At 42.0% G+C, this 23,256-nt stretch overlaps 1 protein-coding gene and 1 long non-coding RNA gene across 6 annotated transcripts in view; one reads left to right on the top strand and one right to left on the bottom strand.

The window, feature by feature from the left end:
- The window catches only part of LOC125906812 (uncharacterized), a 64,757-nt gene extending 58,060 nt beyond the window's left edge, over positions 1-6,697 (top strand). The window contains exon 2 of the long non-coding RNA XR_007452162.1: positions 974-6,697. This is a non-coding gene — a long non-coding RNA (uncharacterized LOC125906812). The remainder of the gene's footprint in view (positions 1-973) is intronic.
- Positions 1,352-16,327, bottom strand: LOC125906640 (uncharacterized protein K02A2.6-like). Of its 5 annotated transcripts, none has more exons than XM_049606361.1 (4): positions 9,153-16,327; positions 7,386-9,057; positions 6,695-7,318; positions 1,352-6,237 (listed from the first exon to the last, which is right to left on the bottom strand). In XM_049606361.1, exon 1 carries the CDS (start codon positions 15,889-15,891, stop codon positions 12,088-12,090), a length of 3,804 nt encoding a protein of 1,267 aa, XP_049462318.1. In that variant the 5' UTR covers positions 15,892-16,327; the 3' UTR covers positions 1,352-6,237; positions 6,695-7,318; positions 7,386-9,057; positions 9,153-12,087. The 5 variants fall into 5 exon arrangements, with proteins under 5 accessions (XP_049462318.1, XP_049462313.1, XP_049462317.1 ...); XM_049606356.1 differs by having other exon boundaries at positions 6,695-6,766; XM_049606360.1 differs by having other exon boundaries at positions 6,695-9,057; positions 9,153-9,347; positions 9,417-16,327.
- Positions 16,328-23,256: the final 6,929 nt, after the last annotated feature.

The following is a 23,256-nucleotide window of genomic DNA, read 5'->3' as shown; positions in this document are numbered from 1 at the left end:
CCCGTTCGCACGGTGCGAGAAAGAGCGAGAAAGCAATATGATTTTGCACGTTTCATTACCACATTTATGTGTGCCGTCGAACATTGAACGGAACGTTCGAACGCGTTCGGTGTAGTCAGTTTCTTCCAAAGGTCCTGGTCGTTCTTTTTGTTAAGAATCTCGTTCTTTCGTGCACTTTACCGAACTGTTCGAACGGTGCGATTCTCGTTCATTTTACACATGCCTAGTATGGACAGTAGCCGGTCTCGTAGTACAGTCGTCAACTGGTACGCCTTAACAACATGCCCGTCATGGGTTCAATCCCCAAATAGACCGCGCCGCCATACGTAGGACTTGACTATCCTGCTATGGGGGGGAATCAATTAGTCACTGAAAGCCAAGCCCACAAGTGGGTACAGGCAGGCCTTGACCGGCATCGGTTGTTGAGCCAAAGAAGAAGAAGTATGGACAGTCGTTTTTCGCGATTTGTGGAAAATCCATAAGAGATACAGTATCGGACATAATGATAGGGCATTGGTTTTTTCAATGCACCATGCACCCGTTGGGCCAGGTTTATCCCAAGTGCCACAAATCCACTAAACGACCACTAAACGGCTTCTAAACGACTCAAGTTCTCTACCTAAACGGAATATAGAAAGACTTCGTTTAGCAGACGGCAAACGACTCATGCATTCTAAAAATAGCGAAAAAGATGGTGGCGCACTCTGTTGGTGGGATACCCCAACCAGTTGAGCTTCATCGCTTGGAGGAGAGTTTTCTCATTTCCTCTGTACTGTTGTATGGTGTCGCATTGAAATTATGCATCGCTAGAACTAGAACGGCGATACGCTTGTTTAAATACTAAACTCCAACAGAAACCACCAGTACTGAAGCAAGTGAGATTCGAATAATGGTCGTTGGTGTTGATACCCACGTATCTGACCACACGACCATTCATATAGATTTTTGCTCGGAAAGTTAGAAGGTTGTATAGGTCATGATAAGATGAAACTTGCCGAAACACATTGCAAGAAAAGGATAGCAATATAATGATGAGTTGTAATACGCCATCTATTGATCAAACCAATGAAGCTGTGGAGCTTTCATTTTTTTATCTATGGATATTCAATTTTCCAGTCGTTTAAGCTTAATCTGTGGCGCTTGGGATGTGTGGTTTGTATGTGTTTGTGTTTGTGTGTGTGCATGTGTGTGTATGTGTGTGTGTACATGTGTGTGTGTGTGTGTGTGTGTGTGTGTGTGTGTGTGTGTGTGTGTGTGTGTGTGTGTGTGTGTGTGTGTGTGTGTGTGTGTGTGTGTGTGTGTGTGTGTGTGTGTGTGTGTGTGTGTGTGTGTGTGTGTGTTTGTGTGTGTGTGTGTGTGTGTGTGTGTGTGTGTGTGTGTGTGTGTGTGTGTGTGTGTGTGTGTGTGTGTGTGTGTGTGTGTGTGTGTGTGTGTGTGTGTATTGGTGTGTGTTTGTGTCACAAGTATGTCGTTCTGGATAGATTTGTTAGTAGTTTTTTTGTGTTTTGGGTTGGGTTTTTGATGTTATAAGCAGGACCACCGCCCTCGCGATCAGTGTTTTTTCGATATATTAACAATTTTACGGTCTTCTTTCGCCGTGGTCTTCTGAGGACGTCCGGTTGACTTGCGCGTTTCGGTTGTCCAAGCGCGTTTCGGTTGTCCAAGCACGTTTCGGTTGTCCGAAGCGCGTTTGCCACAAAAATGCGCGATTGTTCCATTACGAACTCGATCGTTTTGCGCTTAATGCCAGCAGCCGCCATTCGCTTTATGATATGGCGCTGATAATCGGTACAATGTTTACCTCGACCCATTGGAACAAAAATTGCTTGCTTGGACCGTCAAGAACGCGCTGGTTAAAAAGTTGGACACGGCTGATCCCGTGCTCTGCCTGCGTTCTGCTTCTATACTTGAAGAATTACATCGTTGTAGAGCAGCGAAAAAAGCGTATGGATAAAAACTATCAATGAGTAAGCGAGTGAGTGTCTACCCATTTAAATCGAGAACCGAATACTGCCGCGCTCATGAAACAAAACGCCCATTTAAAAGAACAACTGCGCGCCAGCTCAATGCACGCACAAAGTTTAACATGCGAACACAACGTTCAACGCAGAGATGCATGCAGGCCTTTAAATGACGTGCACTGGAGAAACACCTGTAAGGGAATGCCGAGTTCATTGCTGTTGTGCGCGTTTCCATTTCGCAGCGCTGTCGCAATCAAATTCATGAAACAGCACACCTGCGTTTTCGTCCGAGGAACAAGCGCTGCTGTCGATGCAAACTTTAGCTTTTATCCAAGTGTGATTGCACGCTGTTTCACATGATAACACACATCATCAGAACGCAATACTTTCAACGCAATATGACATCATGGCAAGCTACGTTTTTCAGACACAAACCCGCGCACTCGCAAATACACATTAAAAAGTACAGGTGTCCCCCGAGATACGACTGTATTTGGGACCGAAAAAATGTCCCAAAGCAAGGCGTAAGTCGAAAAAGTCGTATGTCGAATATCTATGAATATAAAGTTTATAACCGAAATGGAAGAGTTGGAATAAATGATATCGCGTATTTTATTTAAAATAATGTTCGATAATGTAATAATTATTTTAAAGAAACCATACAAAATAAAGATATTCAAGATAGGGTAGTTGTGAAATCTTTGGAAATGTATGTATAACGGTTATCAGCCCAAATATTCAGAAAAATACATAAATTTCTTGTCAATGACAACTTTTAACTGTCAAAATCAAAATCGTCGTATCTGCGAATCGTCGTAACTCGAGGGGGTCGTAACTCGGGGGACGCCTGTACACTCTATTTCTACTACCACACTCACACAGACACACACACACACACACACACACACACACACACACACACACACACACTTTGAGACAAAAATAGGTGAGTTAGAGTCAAAATTTAGAGGCAACGACTGTATTGTCCGATACTGTAGATAAAAACAGTGAATATATGAGTGGTGCGGAATACTATTTCACATCTTCTAATTTTTTTTTACATTTTCAACACGTTTTTATACGACTTATGATGAAAAAACAAATTTCTGATTGTGCCCAAAAAAGACACCTAATAAAGACACTTCGAAGAACAGGTTTTATATGCTAACTAAAAAAATCGTTAAAAATCGTTCAAAAATATAAATAAAACGTTCTGCAAAAGTTTTAAAGTGATATATTTTTGAACGATTTTTAAAAAGTGTTTTTATAACCTTTTAAAGTTTTATAAGTTTTATAAGAGTAATTATCAAAATATATTTTTTGAATATAAAAAAAATCACAAAAACATTTTTTTTCGCCTGTAATGATTGTTTTGAAAATGCAAATCAAAGTATGTAACAAGTTTTTCAAAATTATTTTGAAATTGCCTAAATATCTAAATATTTGCTGTTGTTACATACATAGTTGAGGAATGTAATCCTAGTCCGACATTTTTTTCCTCCCACCACCCACGTCACCATCGATTTTTTCTTATACGGACGTCACACGAAGCGTAAACTTTGGCGTAAACTGGGTTTTAGCCATACAACCCTATAATCTTTTGACAGGAAGTTTACGCTCTCCCATACAAATCAAGCGTAAAATTTTTGAGTTTACGCTTCGTGTGACGTCCGTATTAGACCGCTGCAAAGGCGCCCCTAATTTTTTTGGAGGAATTGCAGATGAACACGATTTTCAATTGCAATGGGCCTAGAGTATTACTCTTTGCACATATTCTTTCCGGAATTACAAATACTTATCTAATACATGTAAATACCACATCACTAATTCAGCCAGTCCTTATTTAGGCTCATAAACTACCTAACGAATTCACGACTAAACTCTACAATCGGAGGCTACCGGCGTCTTTGTAGCGGTCTAAGAGAACATCGATGGTGAAGTGGGTGGTGGGAGGAAAAAAAATATCAGACTAGGATTACATTACTTAACTTCTTCTTCTTCTTCTTCTTTGGCTCAACAACCGATGTCGGTCAAGGCCTGCCTGTAACCACTTGTGGGCTTGGCTTTCAGTGACTAACTGATTCCCTCCCATAGCAGGATAGTCAGTCCTACGTATTGCGGCACGGTCCATTTGGGGATTGAACCCATGACGGGCATGTTGTTAAGTCGTACGAGTTGACGACTATACTACGAGACCGGCTTAACTATGTATGTAACAGCAGCAAATATTTAGATTCTGCTAAAAAATCGTTGTTGAGCTTTTTGTGTCGCTTTTGTTTGATCGAATCAATTTTGAACCGATGTTTGAAAAATTGGAAAGGTTCTCATGGCAATTTCAAAACAATCATTTCTGCCGAATTTTTTTTGTGAAATTTTTTTATATTAAAAATATATTTTGATAATTACTCTTATAAAACTTATAAAACCTTAAAAATAAGTTTAAAAACATTTTTTTAAAATCGTTCAAAAATGTATTTCTTCAAAACCGTTGTAGAATATGATCTTTATAGTTTTGAACGATTTTTAAATGCGTTACTTAGCACATAAAACCTGTTGTTCGAAGTGTCTTTATAGTCGTGGTATGACCATAAATTTGTTTTTTCGTCATAAGTCGTGCAAAAATGTGTTAATAAAAATTAAAAAAAGAAGATGTGAAATAGTATTCTGCACAACTCATAAATTCACTGTTTTTATCTATCTCTGGGGCCCTTCACGATTCTAGTCAGTTTTTGCATGGCTCCAGATGGTCCAGATGGTCTCATAGCATGTTTTTTATAACCAAACTTGAATATCACTTTTGGCAGGATTGGTGAAAAGTTTTGTTCAAACAATTTTTTTTAGGCTTGACGAATATTCAAAACACTCTTAAAATTCTCATTCAGAAGCAGCAGCGATAAAAATCAGCCTTCAAAATTCATACATCTTGGGATAAGCCCACCTGTATATTACAGTCGTTGCCGCTAAATTTTGACTCTAACTAACCTATTTTTGTCTCAAAGGCACGTGTCACGATTTTTGCCTCGAAGGTATCAATTTTTGACAGTGCGCATCAATTTTTGACTCGAAGGCATCAGTTTTTGACTGTGAGTCAATTGCTTTATTTACAAAATTTGACGCAATTTCTGAAACTGTGTGTTCTGAAATGGTTGATTAAGTTAAGTAGTGAATAATTTTATTGATAGAATTTAAAATAAAACAAATGTTTTGCCAATTTTGGATGATTTAATGGAGTGAAAAATATTTGGCATGTATTTTCAGCTGTAAACAAAAGCTTTAAAATTTCTAAAATTTCATCATTTTTTCGCAAGAAACAATCAATTTATACAGTTTTTGTATTTTTAATGAGATGTGGGATAACAATTGTTCAAAATCTGCTTAAATACCTTGTAAAATTGTCGTGATTCCTACAAGAGTCAAAAATTGATGACTTACAGACAAAAATAGGCGCGTTAGAGTCAAAAATTGATGCGCACTGTCGAAAATTGATGCCTTACAGGCAAAAATTGATGCGCACTGTCAAAAATTGATGCCTTAGAGCCAAAATTAGGTGGCAACGACTGTATAATCACTTAGATAGCTGCTCGAAAACTGCTATACCCCACTCGACAAACAAGTGCTCGAAATTGCATACAACTCCCTAATTTTGTGTCACCGAACCCTGGGATATGAAAAAATGAGGACGTTTTTGTTCGGACTGAGGGTAAAATTAGGGGATATGAGAACAGGCTTTTGCGAGTGTGTGAGTGTACGCGCGCCGACCTTGATATACATGTATTGGTGAGGTACGAGGGTATTTATGTATGTAGTTGTGATATCAATTTTCTTTCGGCGCCAAATGAAATGTCACGTTTGAATTCAAAGAATTTAAGAGATTGTATTGTTCACTAGTTTCACTTCGTGTAGAGCTTCTCATTGTTTGACAAAAAAAGCTTAACTGGTCGATATAGATTTGCATACACAAGGTAAAACAATACTCATAGGAAACGTTTAAATACTCTATGAAACTATATAAAACGAACTTTTTTAGATGGAGGACAAAAACAACAACGTGCCAGTACCAACTGATTTGGCAAAAGAATGCATGATGTTACGCCGAATGGTAGCTCAGCTAAAGGTCCAGAACGATGTGATGAACAACAAGCTCGATGTTCTGACCGGGATGATGCAACAACTGTTGGCGAATCAAAACACCTGCTTGAGCCCCACGGATAAAACCCCTTCGCCAAACTTTTGCACTGTAGAGACCATTGAGGAGATGAATGCTCTGGAGGAGAAGCTGAAAAAAAAGAGTACCGAGATGAATTTGTGGAATGGGTGAAACTAAATATTGCAGAGGGCGATTTTAAACAACGTGCTTGTGACGCTCTTCATTTGATCCTAGGGCCTAACATTTTACTGCAATGTTCGTGGACAGGAAGAGCAAAAGTAGGAGATAAAATACCTTTGTGTAAATATAAAAATATAGTACTAGTTATTCAAGAATTAGGAGGAAATTGTTAGGATAAGATATTAAAAGATTGGATGCAGCTTAAATTAAATCATAGTGATAATTTAAAAGGAAACAAATTCATAAATAAGTCTAGTTGCCATAAGCCGAGATCAAGTAGTGTGTAAATAGTAGAAGATAAGTAGATTATAGTTCTTAAAATTAGTGGAAGCTCTGTTATAATCTAGATGAACTATTTAATTAGAATTGGATTATCAAAAAAGAATTCAAATGAAATAATACTCACTTATTAGAGTTGTGTAAATGCATTATACAGAATTACGAAATAAATCCTTTCTATGAGCAATGTTCCAAAGAGCTGTAAAAAAGTGATAAGATTGCATTATTACTGAATATAGTTGTTTAGGATTTAAATGCGCCAAAATGTAGGCAATTTGTTGTATACGCGAAGTAAGCCGTAAAACCAAGAGCAGCGCCATCTCGAGGCCTTAACACAACTATTCCACACTTCACAGTAGCGCCATCTACATAGTTAATTATGCAAACTATGGGGTCAAAGGGTGGTGTATTGGCTAATCATAAGGAAACATTTGTATGTTAACGGAAAGAGGGGAAATTAAGCCAGCGTACAAACCCCAAAAGGTAAACATCGCTAACGGAACACAGCACTTTGTAATAACTACCCCAAGAAATACATGCAGAATTCAGTTAACAGCACAGATTGTGGAGTCAGAATTTATTGTTCTATATCTTCAAATCACCCAGCTGGCAAATCTTGTACAGAGTCCTTGGCGGGTAGCTCTTACTTGACACTTGTCAGCGCTCTCAGGTGTATTTGGTATCGTGCTGATTTTTGCTCCCTTTGAAACTCGAATCGCGAGTTTAAGGTAATCTAGTGTAGGGCGCAATCCTACACAATAGTAATTGAAATGTATCAATAAAGAAATGAAGAAATGAAACAATAAATGTTAACTTACTTCTTATTTAAAAAACAAGCGGAACTGTTAAGACTGGAAGAAATGCCATATTAAGCGCAGTCACGTCGTGTCGTGTCACGTAAGGGGATAACTTTTCCTCGATGTATCCTCGTATGGGATGCGTAACACGTTGAGCAGTATTAGAAAAAAAATAGATGTTGGAGATTAGTGTTTGTACGGAATGATCAAAAGATACCATACGATCAATCAACTGTTCTAATATTTTAGTTATAGCTGTCGTGGATGTTACACTACTTACTGGATAACAGGTTGATTGGATAATTTGTTTTAAAGATTGGCATTGTCGTTAAACATAGTAATAAGTCCAAATTACTAAAAATAATTGTGTTTACATAAAAAAGTATAAACAAACATGAAATGAATCTCTTGGTGTTTTTCACTAACTTTTACAATTATTATTAAATGAATGTACATGCGACAATTCGTGCTGATCTGTTCAATAAAAAACTACAATGAAGTTTCCTGTAGATTAAACAAATTTCTTTCCCTGCTAACTCTGTAATGAAAACTAGTGTATACTTTTATTATGATATACCCTCGAATCGAAATGGTCGATGTATTTCAGAAGGTAGTTTCGTTTTCATCAAAAAGTGAGAGGCATTTTTCTTGTGTTCACTAGACCATATTACAAAACTTAGAAATTTATGATGAAAAAGGCCGTACAAAATTTTACGAGTGTTGCCAATATCGATAAGATGAAGTCGATCAGAAGTGGGAAAACTTTTGATCATATCTAATCCACCAATCTCTTCTAAAGGAGATCGAATTTGTTTATGATGCTCTCTATCGTGTCTTTGTCGAAAACTTTCATCTGTACGTGGTGGAGCAGGTTGTGGTGAACAAAATATTACTTTGCGCTCCGGTTTTACAAACTCTCCAACGAGAGTACACTTCGTGCACCCATGTTTTGCCGGAAAGTACATTACCGATTTTATAAAGGCCCGCGCAGGGGTATCGGTGGCAAAAGCCTTGGCAAAAAAATTTACAACTTTCTCTCCAAACAGCATGCCTATTACTTGCAAAGTGTTTAATTCATCTACGAGCTGTCGCAAATAAGGCTCTAAGTCGGTAGGTTTTTTCTGACCACAAAATACACCTGCGATCATTACCGGGCAATCGGGAATTTCTTTTACTTTAAAAAGAATTGGCCAAAATTGTGTAGCACTACTTTTGAAGAGAGGAAGCCCATCAATAAAAATATGTAACGAAAACTTATTTTCCTCTCGAACATGATTCCTAAAATAATTTCGAAGGCCAACTTCTATCCCTGAGTACCACATTTGTCCACCTGCTATATGCTGAATCTCTTGGCTAACTTTAGGAATTTTTAGTAAAGTACGACCATCTTTAGGAAGTTCAGGATGACCAAATTTTCTTAAAATTGCAAGAAGCAAGTTGAGAAAGTTGCGAGAAAGATGACCCATTATTGCCAAATATCTCAAAGCTTCTTTTAAACTTTGAAAATCATTCAAATAGTTATAAGCATCATAAAAATCTTCAGCACATTCTTCCTGTTCATCTTCTATATCATCCAAATTATTTTCGTCAACAGTTGCAGCGCTGTCATTGTTAGTATTGTTAGTATCTACATCTATGCTAAAGCTACACTCTACATTCCCACCTAAGTTGCTATCAGTACTATGCAATTCGTCTGTAAAGAAACAAAAGAGAAAAACATAGCATTAGTTAAATTAAACACATATATATGGCACAAAAAGACAGTTAACAATGAAATGAAATTAGCACCTTCCGTCAGCGACTGGCATTAACACGGAGACACGACCTTCCATCTGGCCCAGGCACAGGCTTAAACAGGTCAGGACAGATTTTTTTTACGAGAATGCTTATTAGCAAAGGATTCACGACCGTCCCCGGACTCTCAGTGGTTCATCGGCGTTTCGGAGGACGAGGAACACGTGTTGTTGGAGTGCCCGCGCTTTGCTGCAAAATCCAGAAGCGTGTCGGTCATGGTTGATCAGGTTCGATTCGACGGACACCCTCCAACCTCACCTGTCGCGAGGTCGAGAGCTGGAGCCTTATCTACGAAGCTTCTAGGCGGATCACGGTTTAACTACAGGGAGCATGAGACAATGAACGAGTTGCCCTGGCGTCGCAGATCATTGAGTAATACGAAGAGGAGATGGCCATCTTAGAGACGCAACCTGAAACTGTTCGGCGCGTCCGAACGCAAGCTGAGAATGAGAAGCAAGCTGCAGTGGCCACGGATGTTGGTCTCAGCGCTGCCGAGGTACCCGCAGCGGTCTAGTTTGAAGTAGACAGCAACGTAGCCTTCGGAAGTTGCTTTGCTGCAAGGAAGAAAGTCCTACTAATGTATCGTTAAAGAACAAAACATCATCATGTCTCCCACGATGGATGTTTGGCTAATTCAAGTGGCTGTCTGTTTTTACTAAAAACAATTTAAAAAGCAAAAATAAACTTATTTTTTGGATTCACAATGCCAACCAGAAAACGACGACGTGATTTCCTAAGTAAGGTTAAACATAAAAAACGTCATGTTGCCATTGTGGGTGGCGGTGCAGAACCGATGCAGAAACGATGGCGGTGCAAAACCTAAAATTGCTATCGGAATATGAATCAACGTAGCTGCTGATTACCAATTGGCAATATACTGTGACAAAATTCCGTTTTCCATGTATAATAGTACTCTAAAAAACACAGTATTAGTTACTTACTGAACATCCTGCTCGTCGATGCCGGAACCATGACAGGTGAGGAAGTCTCCATATTATTGATCTCATTGTCTATTTCTCTCTCCACTTCTTCCATAAAGCGACGACGCTTCTGATATTGGGATGATCTTGAAGCTATTGCTGATGGTACTCTCGTAAATAATCTGGATCTAAAACTGCACAAAATATAGATTAATACACTTCTGCTTTGTTTTTCAAACACTGGCTCCTTTACACTTGTCAATCCTTCGCCGACGCACTTGCAATGTCAACCAATACATGCATACATTTGTAAGCCACTGTGTATATACATGGTAGCTGTGTTTATACCTCATGATATGGATTGAAAATCGTTGTTGGTACCCAAGCAGAAAATCTCATCCGTGTGTTAAAAAGTGATGGCAATATGAAATCTTGCAAGCAATTCAAGATACATGGGCGAAGTGGGGCAGAGAGGGTTGAGGAACCGGAGAAAAACTGCTCGAATTGTCCACGGGGACAATGCAAACAGCTGACAGGCTGAAATTTCAGCCTACGAACGTAGGGCGGTGGCAACGCTCATCGGATGCGATTTTATCGGATGAGATTTATATGGGATTTGACAGATAACGTCGGACGACGAAATCGCACGTCCGACGTTATCTGTCAAATCCCATATAAATCTCGTCCGATAAAATCGCATCCGATGAGCGTTGCCACCGCCCTTACAACGGAAAGGCCTAGTCAGATAGCCTTCTGTTACAGCCGGTGCCGTCAAATTTTGGCTCGAGGTCACCAATTTTCGACAGTGTGCATCAATTTTTGTCTCGAAGGCGTCAATTTTTGACAGTGCGCATCAATTTTTTTCTCGAAGGTACCAATTTTTGTCTCATGGTCACAAATTATTGTCTATTGTTATATTTTCGTTATTTTCATATTTTAATAATTGTAGAATAATTGCCTAACAAAATTTACAGCGGGTATACAATGTGTTGCGTATTGAATTCACTTTATTGAAAAGAATGTAATAATGAGGAGAATAAAAGAGTGGAAGTTCACGAGCTAACGATGCTGATAGATCTAGAGCTCTTTTAGTTGAAGCCAGGTCGGGGTGCATCCGGACGGCATCCAGGTTGCGTCACGTCAGGAGCGATGACAATCATCACCGCTCATACATAGGGTGTTCCATATACAGGCGGTCCCCGAGATACACGGTTATTGGGGACCGAAAACGGCCGCAAAATACCGCGTATCTCGAATTTCCGCGTAAGTCGAATCTCGTGATTTCCAGCTAAAATATCACTAATATTCGAGTAATTTTGCAAGTAGGGGGCGGTTTTAGTCACTTTATGAATTATTTGATATGATTCTGACTGAATATAACAATGTTAAACCTTTTGAAAAAGTTTTTAACATTCGATCAAAACGGAAATTATTTGGCAATTTGCAATTGATGTGTCAAATCAGTACAATTTGCTCAAAGAATTGTCAAATTTAGAAAACCGCGTATCTCCGAATCCGCGTATAAGAGGTACCGTGTATCTCGGGGACCGCCTGTACAACATTTCCTCCCTCTTGTATGAAGATCCTGGTTCACTCTAGGATGGCGAGTAGCGTAGAGGAGGGCGACGTTGTCTTTGGGACCTGCGGGCTACTGGTGGTGAGTCTTCGCTTGACGATGAGGTTAATTGTTGCGGGCTGCTCATAGGTGTTCCAAACACAATATCTGATGAAATGGACTCATCTGAAGACGTTGCTGTTTCGTTGGCTTCATTATTGATTGGTGGTTGCTGCGTCTCAGTGTTCGCATAGAAGTCCAGTCGACGAGGTACGTCTTCATCGGTCTTTTCGAAGCTGACGTTGCCTTGGAAGCTTCGAATCTGGTCGACATGTCGCTTAAGCATCTTTCCGTTAGATCTGATTTGATAATGAAGATCACCCAAGCAGGCTTCGATGACTCCTACAATCCATTTGTCCGTTCGTGGGTTTCCAGAAAGACAGTACACTTTCTGTCAAACTGAGAATGTACGGAAAGTCGGTTCGAATGTGGATTGTTGCTTCTGATGCATCCGTGTGTTGATATCTTGTGGTCGCACAAGATCAATGCGCGTGCGAATGTTTCGACCTAAGAACAACTTTGCTGGCGGACTGCCTGTTTCGGTGTGAGGAGCCTTTCGGTATTGTAGCAGAAACGTGTTAAGATTCTTTTGCAAAGTGTCTTTTGTTGTACCTATAGCTGTCAACGCCTTTTTTACGGTTTGAACATACCGTTCTGCTTGGCCGTTTGTAGCCGGATGGTAGGGGGCTGTAAGCTTATGGTACTTAACGCCTGTGTTTTTGAGGTGAGACGTGAAATCGGCTGATGCAAATTGTGGACCGTTGTCGGAGACTACCGTTACTGGTGCTCCATAAGCTGCGAATAGTTCATCCAGTAAACTGATCGTTGCGTTTGTTGTAGTAGATGTGGTTACCTTTACCTCGAACCATTTGCTGTATGCATCCACAACTACTAATAGCATAGCGCCTGCCACGGGACTTGCATAGTCGATATGTATGCGTTCACAAGGTGAGTTAGGGTATTCCCAATGGTGTTTGTTGAATTTTGGTGGACTTGTGGCTTGTCGTGCACATTCTGTGCAAGATTTAGCTGTTTGTTCGATTTCGGAATCAATTCCGGGCCAATAGACATATGATCGTGCCAACCCTTTCATTTTGACGATTCCAATGTGAGCTGCATGTAAATCGTTCATTATGGCTTTGCGCAGGGAAGCCGGAATTACGACGCGATGCTCGAACATCAGGCAGTTCGCTGTTAGGGTATATTTTGCCTCGGGTGCTTTATAACGCATTCTCGCGAGGTCTCTACCGTGTTCAAGATCTTGGATTATTTTGCCTAGTTGGATGTCTTTGCGCGTTTCACGTGCAATGTGTTCTGCTCTAATTGGGAGTTGCTGAATCTGTTTGAGAATAAAATGATCGAATTCATCATCCATATTTCCTCCCTCGTGTGAAAATTGTCTATTGCTCTGATTTTCTGTTGGCGCATTTGGGATTCTGGAGCAGTAATCGGCGTTTGTATTCTGGTTTGTGGGCCTGTAGACAATATCGAAATTGAAATGTGCCAGATAGTCGGCGTAGTTGGCCATTCGACTAATGCACAAAGTAGGCAACGACTTTTCTGGGTGCAGTATTTGAGTAAGGGGCTTATGATCAGTGATTAGAGTGAATTTTCGCGCATAGAGGTAATGGAAAAACTTTTTCACTGCCCACACTATCGCAAGAGCCTCCTTATCAATCATAGGGTATCGTTGTTCAGTTTGCGACATTGTACAACTGGCATACGCGATCGGTCGTTCTGATCCATTGCTCAATCGATGTGAGAGAACAGCGCCGAGACCGGCTTTGCTAGCGTCTGTTGCGAGAATCAGTGGTAACGATGGATCGTACTGCATCAGCACTTGTGGTGAAATTAGCGCAACTTTTATGTCTTGGTAGGCCTTCTCTGCTGCTTGTGTCCACTCAAAAGGATCGGTAAGCAGTACATCTCGAAGAGGACGTGCCCTACAAGAGAGATTGGGTATTAATGAGGTATAATAAGTTGCCTTATCAAGAAATAATTGTAGCTCCTCTGGTGTAGTTGGTGTTGGAGCGTCGCGTATGGCTTTTATGTGTTTGTCTGATTTATGCAGGCAGTGACGATCGATGCGATGACCCAAGCATTCGAGGGATGATGTCGCAAAGATGCATTTGGAACGATTTAGTCGAAGACCGTTTCGTCGCATTTGCTCCAATGTCTCGTTCAGCGCTGCTAGCATCTCTTCGAAGTCTTTCGCAAATACAATGACGTCATCAAAAAAACTGACAACATTGGTCAAACCTTGAAGGATTGTCTCCATACGTCGCAGCCAAATAGCTGGTATGTTTGCAGCACCATACACCGCTCTCTTGGGACGGATCAGTCCATGTGTCGATGTGTTTAGCGTCAAAATATGCCGGAAGTCTTCGTCGATTGGAAGGTGCGTGTAAGCATCCGTTACGTCGAGGTGGCAAAACAGGGCAGCTCCTTTCATTTTGTTGAAGATGTCTTCGATTTTTGGTATTGGGTGTTCGTCGATAATCATTTTGGCATTTACAGTCGGTTTGTAGTTCCCGGTTATCCGAATACCTCCGTTCTTTTTAATGACGATTTGGGTCGGTGAAGCCCATTCTGAAACTTCAACTTTTTCGTAGAATCCGGAAGCAAGTTTCTTGTCGATCTCTGATGCGTAGCGTTCTCGAAGAGCGAGTGGTACATCTCGTGCTCGAGCGAAAATCGGAGTGGTATCGGGTTTTAAGTGTTCCTTCGTTGGTGGCCCTACAAGCATACCTGGAACGTCGCTAAAGATATTGTTCAAGTCTTCGAGCAGTTTCGACAGTTGAGCTGCTTGTTCCCGAGTTCGTTCGATGCTTGAGAGTACGTTTACTGGTACAGTTGAAGTAAATAGTTCACGAAAATTGATCTCATTTGTGAACTGTGCTATCCAATCGCGTCCGAAAAGCGAGTCATACTTCCCCTCTACAACATATAAGAAAAGATTGTTAGATGTGGTTCCAAGTGAAACTTGGACGAACAGGCGATCAATGCAGTTGATACGATGTCCTGTGTAACTCGAAAATTGGCGGTCTGACGGTTGCAGCGGTTGTTTCGGCAGTATTTTACTTAATGTGGTTTCGCTGATTATGCCGCATGGTGCTCCGGTGTCCAATTCCATCGTCAGGGGAAAACCGTTGATCTTCACGTTAAGCATTTTCTTGTTCACGGACGGCATATTGTTGATACAATGTAGCGATTGTACCACGTCGATATCGGAGTTCTGCTGCGACTGAACCTGTGCAGTTGGTAAAAGTTTCCGTTCAGATCTACATACCTTTGCAATATGGCCCTTACGATTGCATTTGTTGCATTTAGCGGTGCGAAAACGGCATTGGCTTCGCAAGTGTTGTCCTCCACACCCATTACAGGAATTTGTACGTTGTGTGCCGCTCTCGTAGAATGTGTTCGGTGGTCGATCGGATGATTCACTGCTCGTCTGCTGGTTACGGTTAGCAGGTGCTATACGGCGTTGTTGTTGTTTTGTGCGCGGTTTTTCAAACCCAAGCCGGTGTGTTGTTTCTGATACGGGTAAAACAGTGCCTACTTGTCGAGCCGTGTTGTGTGTGGCTTCCATAGCGATGGCGATGTCGAAAGCTTCTTTGAAAGTCGTAGGGTTCTTTGCAACAATTGTATCACAAATTGCGCGTTCATCGAAACCATGAAGCATTTGTTCGATTAACATTCGGTCAAGAAAAGTTCCATATTCGCAGGAGGCAGCACCTTGTTTAAGCCGCAATACAAACTGGGCAATTGTCTCTCCTTTCTGTTGTCGAATGTTCCGGAACTTGATACTTTCCACGAACTTGTTTTTCGCTTGGTCGAAGTGCCGCTGTAGAATTTGGCGAAGTTCTTCGTATGGAATTTCTTCTGGATTCTTGGGCGTTATCAAGAACTTAAAGGCGTTATTAAGCTCTGACCTCATGTGTACACGTGCGTTGTCGGCGTATTTTTCCTTGGGAATGTTGTTGACTTGGAGCGCCCATTCAAGCCGGTCGAAATAATCAGCGACAGACATCCCTTCAGTTCGTTGGTATGGCTCGTGAGAAAATGGCGGTAGTTTTTGCTGGGACGAAGCTGCGACGTCTTCTCTGGCCTGGCCAACAGCAGTGCCAATTGCGGATTGCAAGGCTCGCGCAATCATGCTTGAAAGTGTTGCCATTGTTTCATTGTCGATGGGAGCCATTTTGTCTCTCTCATTCACGCAATACGCAGTTTTGCAATTCTGTGGATCAGATTCCTAATCGCACTTTTACTGGATCGCCTTTTGTTAGGATCCCACTTCTGACACCAAAAATGTTGCGTATTGAATTCACTTTATTGAAAAGAATGTAATAATGAGGAGAGTAAAAGAGTGGAAGATCACGAGCCAACGATGCTGATAGATCTAGAGCTCTTTTAGTTGAAGCCAGGTCGGGGTGCATCCGGACGGCATCCAGGTTGCGTCACGTCAGGAGCGATGACAATCATCACCGCTCATACATAGGGTGTTCCATACACAACACAATGCAAAAGAATTAATTCAGGAATTCTGTTTGTTTCACATAGTTTTACGTTTTATTTATAATAACATCAAAACAATTTAGAGAAGATTAATCTTCGAATATTTCTTCGTTATGGCATCGTGGCTTATAGTTAAATAAATTCCTAAAATAGTTCTCGCAAACCGTACGGGTTATCATTGTACTGTTATGTTCTTTTAAATTAAATAAACACGATGTGTTTGGTTGGAGCTTGGACGCTAAATTATGCGCAGCGCGAGCTGCGCATTCCTTTTTATTCGAAACTGACAGCATGTCAAGACGGATCGCTATTGCTTAATCCGTGCACAACGGTTTCAGATCATGGCAATATTGGTCATAATGCCATAACAGTACTGCCATTTTCGATTAAGGAGTACAAAGTGTGATATCTTCTAATCCAACCACAAGCATTCTTCTCCTGTACAGGGACGCACATCCAGCTTTATTCGTTGTCCGACACTGACTGACTCCCTCACATTCTCTTAGCTGTACTCTAGGATACCACACAAAGTATCATCATTGTTCAAAAGCAATCAGCTGTGTTGATCCCAGTTGGCTCTTGACTGCTGAATTGATCAGACGTGTTTTTTTTTTCTAACAGCAAGAGTACTTATCGACACTACACGAGCGAACGAATTGTCATGGAGACAATGAAACCACGGCCCATAAGGGCAAACACTTTTAAATTAGTGTACGAGGGGATTGCGAGACGCCCTTCCCGCTCAGAGGTGATTGACTTTATCGATACACTCAAAGCCGGAGAGGTCGTCACAAGAATTCAATTGTGCACCTCGACGGCAATCGTTTACGTTGAGACGGAAACGATGCAACAAGCGGAGCTGATCGTTGCACAACACCAGGGGAAGCATTTCCAAACGATAGACGGAACATCCTATCCGCTGCCAATTCTACTGGAAGATGGTGCAACGGAAGTGCGACTGCACGAGCTTCCACCGTATGTCACGGGAGCTGAAATAGAAGCAGCGATGTGTTGTTTCGGCAAGGTAGTTTCGATCACCGAGATGGAGTACGGTCCGGATAGTAAAGTGCCGGGAAAAAAACCGGGATTATCGCGGTAAAGATCATCCTTAGATCACCGGCAATCCAAATCTGACCAACAATGACCATCGCAGATGAGCGCACCACTGTCACTTACAATGGGCAAAATCCATACTGCCGGTATTGCCTAATGCCCGAACATACTGGTATGGGATGCATGCAGAGCAAGCGCAGCCTCGCTAAGCAAGGCGCGTCATATGCCGGAGTGACAAAAGCAACAGCACCAGCATCAGCATCCAGAAACAATACACCATCGAAGGCTCCGGCAAAAACGCTAAAAGATGCGGCTGCTCCTCGACAGCGACACCGAAGGCCCCGACGGTAGCTCCGAAGGCTTCGACCGTGTCACCGAAGGCTCCGACTGTAGCACCGAAGGCTCCGACCGTAGCACCAACGGAACCGACCATAGCACCGAGGGCTCTGACGGTGGCTCCGACGGAAGCAAGCAGCGCACCGACAGCATCAACATCATCAGCACAGGGGAAGGAATACGAGTGCACTACGGCGCTTGTTGTACCTGTGTTCAAAATTCCTCGAGATCCCTCTCCCACACCTCCCACCACCAATCCTGACCCTGATACTAAAGGTAAGCGCAGAAACGTAGACGACACAGACAGTGACACGTCTAATGCATCGATCGAGGGAATAGTCAGGCGTAAACCTGGCCGACCACCGAAAAATGCAAAGATCCTTCTGATACTGATGCTCCTGATTTACTCTCGTCCATCTCGTTGTATGTTCCCTCTCGTTCCTTTCGTCCTCGTGATCCTCTGTCAATTGAAACACGTCATACTCTTTATACTTTCAATGATCCTATTCTATCCTGTTTCAGGTTGTTTAACCACTTTTACTATCTCTTTGACTTCGACTCCTCTCTCAACTCTTTCCGTAACCGTATTTTTTCTTCTAATTCTCTTTAATTATTCTTCTAAGTTTCATTAAGTTTTGATAGTCTTTACGCTCTACCTATGTTTTTTTCTTTAATTTTTTTGCTAGGTCTAGACTAGTTTAGTTAGGCTTAGTTTTTCATGAATTGTTTTGTTTATTTGTTAGGGTTTATTTAGTTTTAAGTCTGCCTTATTTAGCCTTGATGGCGGATATTGTATTAATAAATGAAATGAAATGAAATGAAATGAAAAATGCAAAGACAATTACACTTACTAGTACACACACTGATGGATAGAAAATTATTAGAGATGAAAGAGTTATTATTAGAGATACGAAAGTTTTTTGTTTGTTTCTATTAATCTAAACACCATCTCAAACACGACAAAAATAAATACGATGCGTTCATTTGTTCGATCAATTGACGCAGATGTTATTTTCTTACAAGAAGTGTATGATGGCAACATTTCGCTTCCTGGGTACAAAGTGCTCTCGAATGTAAATGTTGATAAACGTGGAACGGCGATAGCTTTACGGGAACACCTCAAATATTCTCACGTCGAACGCAGTTTAGACTCTCGTATAATCTGCCTTCGTCTTGAGAATACTACTACACTCTGTAACGTTTATGCTCCTTCTGGAAGTCAGCGTTGGTCAGAGCGGGAGGAGTTTTTCAATCGTACCCTAGCGTACTACCTGCGAAATGCATGTCAGCATGTCGTTCTTGCAGGGGATTTTAACTGTGTGTTGAATCAAAAGGACGCAACGGGTGAGAGAAATATCAGCCTTGCTCTGAGGAATGCTGTAAACGGTATGGGGATGTGTGATAGTTGGGAGGCTCTCAAAGGTGACTTAGTGGAGTTTTCCCACATCGCACGCGGCTCGGGTTCTCACATCGATCGATGCTACGTATCATCTACACTCAAGACACACTTACGCACGACTGACTTACACGTACTAGCCTTTTCTGATCATAAAGCTCTGACGTTCCGAGTTAGCCTTCCAGTAAACATTTGCTCAAGATCACGAAGCAATGGATACTGGCAGCTAAGGCCTCATATTCTAACACAGGAAAATATGCAGGAGTTCAAATTGTTGAAGAAACCGTATTCCGTTTAGCATACGTGCGCGCGAGAGAGAGAAGGAGTGAGAGAGGGAACTTAATCGTTGTCGCCGTGCGCTGCTCAATGAGAGAGCGCTACGCGCTGACCGAGATAATTCTTATCAGCTTAATCAGTCGCGTTCTGAACTCTGACCCGATCAGTAGCGTTCTGATCCCCGTACCAACAAGTCGCGTTCTGAACTCTGACCCGATCAGTAGCGTTCTGATCCCCATACCAACAAGTCGCGTTTTGACCTCAGACCCAAAAAGTCGCGTTCTGACCAATCAGTTATAAAGTGAAATAAACTTGTGAATTAACATCTTGCAAACATATACAGTGTTCGGACAATTCAAAGTGCATATCACATCTAACCCCAAATCCCCCACACAGATGCAAGTGGAATGTATGGACAAGACAAAGAAGGAACTTCAGCTGCTGGATGGATTGGTGGTTTCAATTCGCCAAACCAAACATTAAATCGTTTTCCGCTGGAAGACGAATCAAAAATACTCCTCGTTTCGCTTGCGTATGGACATGCTGCATAGAGTTTTAAAAAACTCTTACAATAATTACCTAACAAACCCTGTGGAGCTTAGCAACATTAACAGAGTCAAGGGTAAAATCTTGTCTCTTCAAAGACGCTTCTCTGAAGAATACACACAAATTAACGAGACACGCGTTGCTGGCGAGAGTGTGTCTACGTTTCAACTTGAGGAACGCAGGTGAACTCGTACCGTAATTGACAAACTTTTTTCTGAAGATGGCAGAGTGATTGATCGAGAAGGAGACATCAGACAACACATTCACACATACTACACACAACTATACTCTGACGAAGATTTAGCTACAAACGACACGTTTACCTGCAGTCGAATCATTCCAGAGGATTGTGATACCAATAATAATTGCATGGGTGAGATCACACCTGATGACATAATGGATGCAATTAAAAAATCTGCGACGCGAAAGTCTCCCGGTCCTGATGGTATCCTTAAGGAATTTTATTTTCGTGCATACGGGATAATCCATAGGGAATTACATCTCATTTTGAACGAGGCTCTTGAAGGTGGGTTTCCACGGGACTTTGTTGACGGTGTCATAGTTCTCGTGGGGAAAAGAGGAAGTACGGGCGCCGTTTCCTGTTTTCGGCCCATATCCCTGCTTAACACGGACTACAAGCTTCTGTCGAGAATTATCAAACTACGCCTTGATTCTATAATCAGGAAGTGGGGGATAATATCAACAGCGCAAAAGTGTAGCAACAAACCTTGCAACATTTTTCAAGCTGTGCTCTCTGTTAAGGAGCGGGTGGTTGATCTCAGGAATCAATGAAAGTGTGGTAAGCTCGTTTCCTTTGACCTTTCACAGGCTTTTGACAGGGTTAATAGAAGTTTTTTTGTGGCAGACTATGTCTTCTCTGGGTTTCAATCCAGGACTAGTGCGACTTTTGCGAACAGTTGGTGAACGATCCTCCTCCCGTATCCTTGTAAATGGAAACCTTTCCCCATCCTTACCCATCCGACGTTCTGTCAGACAGGGCGATCCTTTATCCATACACCTTTTTGTCCTTTACCTTAATCCGCTCATCACCAGATTAGAAAGCATTTGTTGCGATCAGGATGACCTGATCAACGCATATGCTGACGACATCTCGGTGGTGATAACCTCCCTTTCCAAACTCGAGGAAGTGAAAGCAGCTATCGAAGCGTTCGGCAGAACCGCTGGGGCGAAACTGAACGTGGAAAAAACTACGGGACTAGACATAGGACACATCACACCAACAGCCTCCCCAATACATGTACCGTGGCTGAGGGAAGTAGAGAGACTGCGCCTGCTCGGCATATTGTTCACCAACAACATACGGGAGGCCATGGGGCATAACTGGGAAAACGCTGTTCAACAGTTCCGGCATTTGATCAGGCTGCACCGTGTCCGTAACCTGAATTTGGCTCAGAAGGTGGTGCTTTTAAACAACTTCCTTCTGCCCAAACTTTGGTTCATTGCATTGGTGTGGTGCACGGTCAATGGACATAGATTTAATATCTAGGACGGTGCGCTCTTTCTTATGGGACGGGTCTGGGGGATTTCGAATCCCATTGACGCAATTGGCCCTCCCACGCAGACGAGGTGGTCTCAATCTCCACATTCCCGCGATAACTGCAACGGCGTTGCTGGTGAATCGGTACGTTGCTGAGCAGCGATACCTAAAAGTCGGGGCTCAGCACATTGCTTATGCTGGAAATCCCCCATACCTAGGTTCCATTGCTACAACATATCCTTGCCTTCGGACGGTAATCCAGCAGACCGCATACCTTTCGGTACCTACCATCACGACCAAAAGTTTGCGGCAAATGATGATCGACAGACTTTCGGACCCCAAAGTGGCTTTGAAGTCACCTTCCACTGATTGGCGATGGATCTGGAAAAACGTCAGCAGCTTCAAACTATCATCACATCAACCGTCGATGCTGTACTTGCTGGTGCACAACAAGGTGCCTCACGGACTGCTGCTCGATAGGATGAATAGTGCTTCCTCAACCTGCTCATTCTGCTCTCGGGTAGAGACTCTGGACCACAAATTTGCCCTGTGTTCAAGGGTATCTGGTGCTTGGAGCATACTAATGCAGAGTATAGAAGCCATCGTTCCCAACCACAACCTAAACTTCCCATCCCTCCTCTTGCCTATTTTAAGTCACATTAGTATACGTTAGAGGTTTCCCATCTTACGTTTGTTTGCAAATTACATCATCCACATTGTTGGAAACAACAATGCTGTGATTGATGAAGAGATCCTTACAGGGTTTTACAAGTCAGAATAGAATGTCAGCAAAACAATTTCAGAAGCTCAAGATTCACTTTAGCTGTCAAACGTTGTTGTTTCACCGCACCGATGCTATTTTCAATAGCGCAAATTGATTTTTAAATCGCTCAAGTTGTTTTTTTAGAGGCCTTTCGCATCGTTTTGCTAATTCAAACACGAATTTTGAGATTATTTGTATACAAATCAATTATTTAGTGCATTTCTAGCGTTATATTTATGAAACATTACGTGCCGGTCTCGTAGTACAGTCGTCAACTCGTACGACTGAACAACATGCCCGTCATGGGTTCACTCCCCAAATAGACCACGCCGCCATTCGTAGGACTGACTATCCTGCTATGGGGGGGAATCAATTAGTCACTAAAAGCCAAGCCCACAAGTGGGTACAGGCAGGCCTTGACCGACATCGGTTGTTGAGCCAAAAGAAGAAGAAGAAGAAAAAACAGCCGAGAAATTGCATTGATTAGTGCTATTTGTTGTACCACCTTCTCCGGGTGAAGCGGCTGTTCAAGTCGAGTTTGCTAAAAAAATACATTGTAATCGTTTGTATAAGTTAAGGACAATGATTAAATATAACCATTGAACTGTAATATAATACATTTCGTGTTATTTATTAACAATTTGGCCGAAAAAATAAAATTAAATAGAGGAAGGAATAGGATCCCGCTGCGCAAAGCGACGGAAGGCGTTATGGCGTTGTGAGAATTTTATCATGCCTTCCTTTTCTCTCCAACGGCAAATTTGTCGAGCAGCTCGTCGAGCTGCCCGTCCCTGGCTCCGCCTCATTCCCCTCCGCGCTGTCGAAGGTTTGGATGGGTTGGTGCGTCAGACGGCCAATCGCTGTCAGCCGTCGTCCGTGCTTTTTCCCTCCATAGCGCTATCTCTTTCTCGCGTGTGGACAATGCTCATGAGTTGCTGTGGCGCTCAAAAAACCGTTTACACACATTCCTGCGATGCATTTGAATTTTCACAAATCAAACCAAAACAGCGCAATAAGCTCAATTGCTGCAATGTAAAAATCGCTGGACTAAGGACTAAGGAATCGCTAGCTAACGCTGGAGGGTTTGCTGTGAAACGCGCTGAATCCTAATTCGCATTAACACGTTCATCCCGGCGCTGATTTTCATCAGCTTCAAGAACGCAAGCTGATTGTGAAACCG

The sequence above is a fragment of the Anopheles coluzzii genome, chromosome X (genome assembly GCF_943734685.1).
Source record: "Anopheles coluzzii chromosome X, AcolN3, whole genome shotgun sequence".
NCBI lineage: Eukaryota > Metazoa > Arthropoda > Insecta > Diptera > Culicidae > Anopheles > Anopheles coluzzii.
Note: the sequence above shows the minus strand (reverse complement) of the source record. Positions and strands in the feature narration are given on the sequence as shown.

Bases quoted from the DNA above. Each gene is read 5' to 3' on its own strand.
- LOC125906640 (XM_049606354.1), bottom strand. From the start codon at position 15,891: ATGGCTCCCATCGACAATGAAACAATGGCAACACTTTCAAGCATGATT.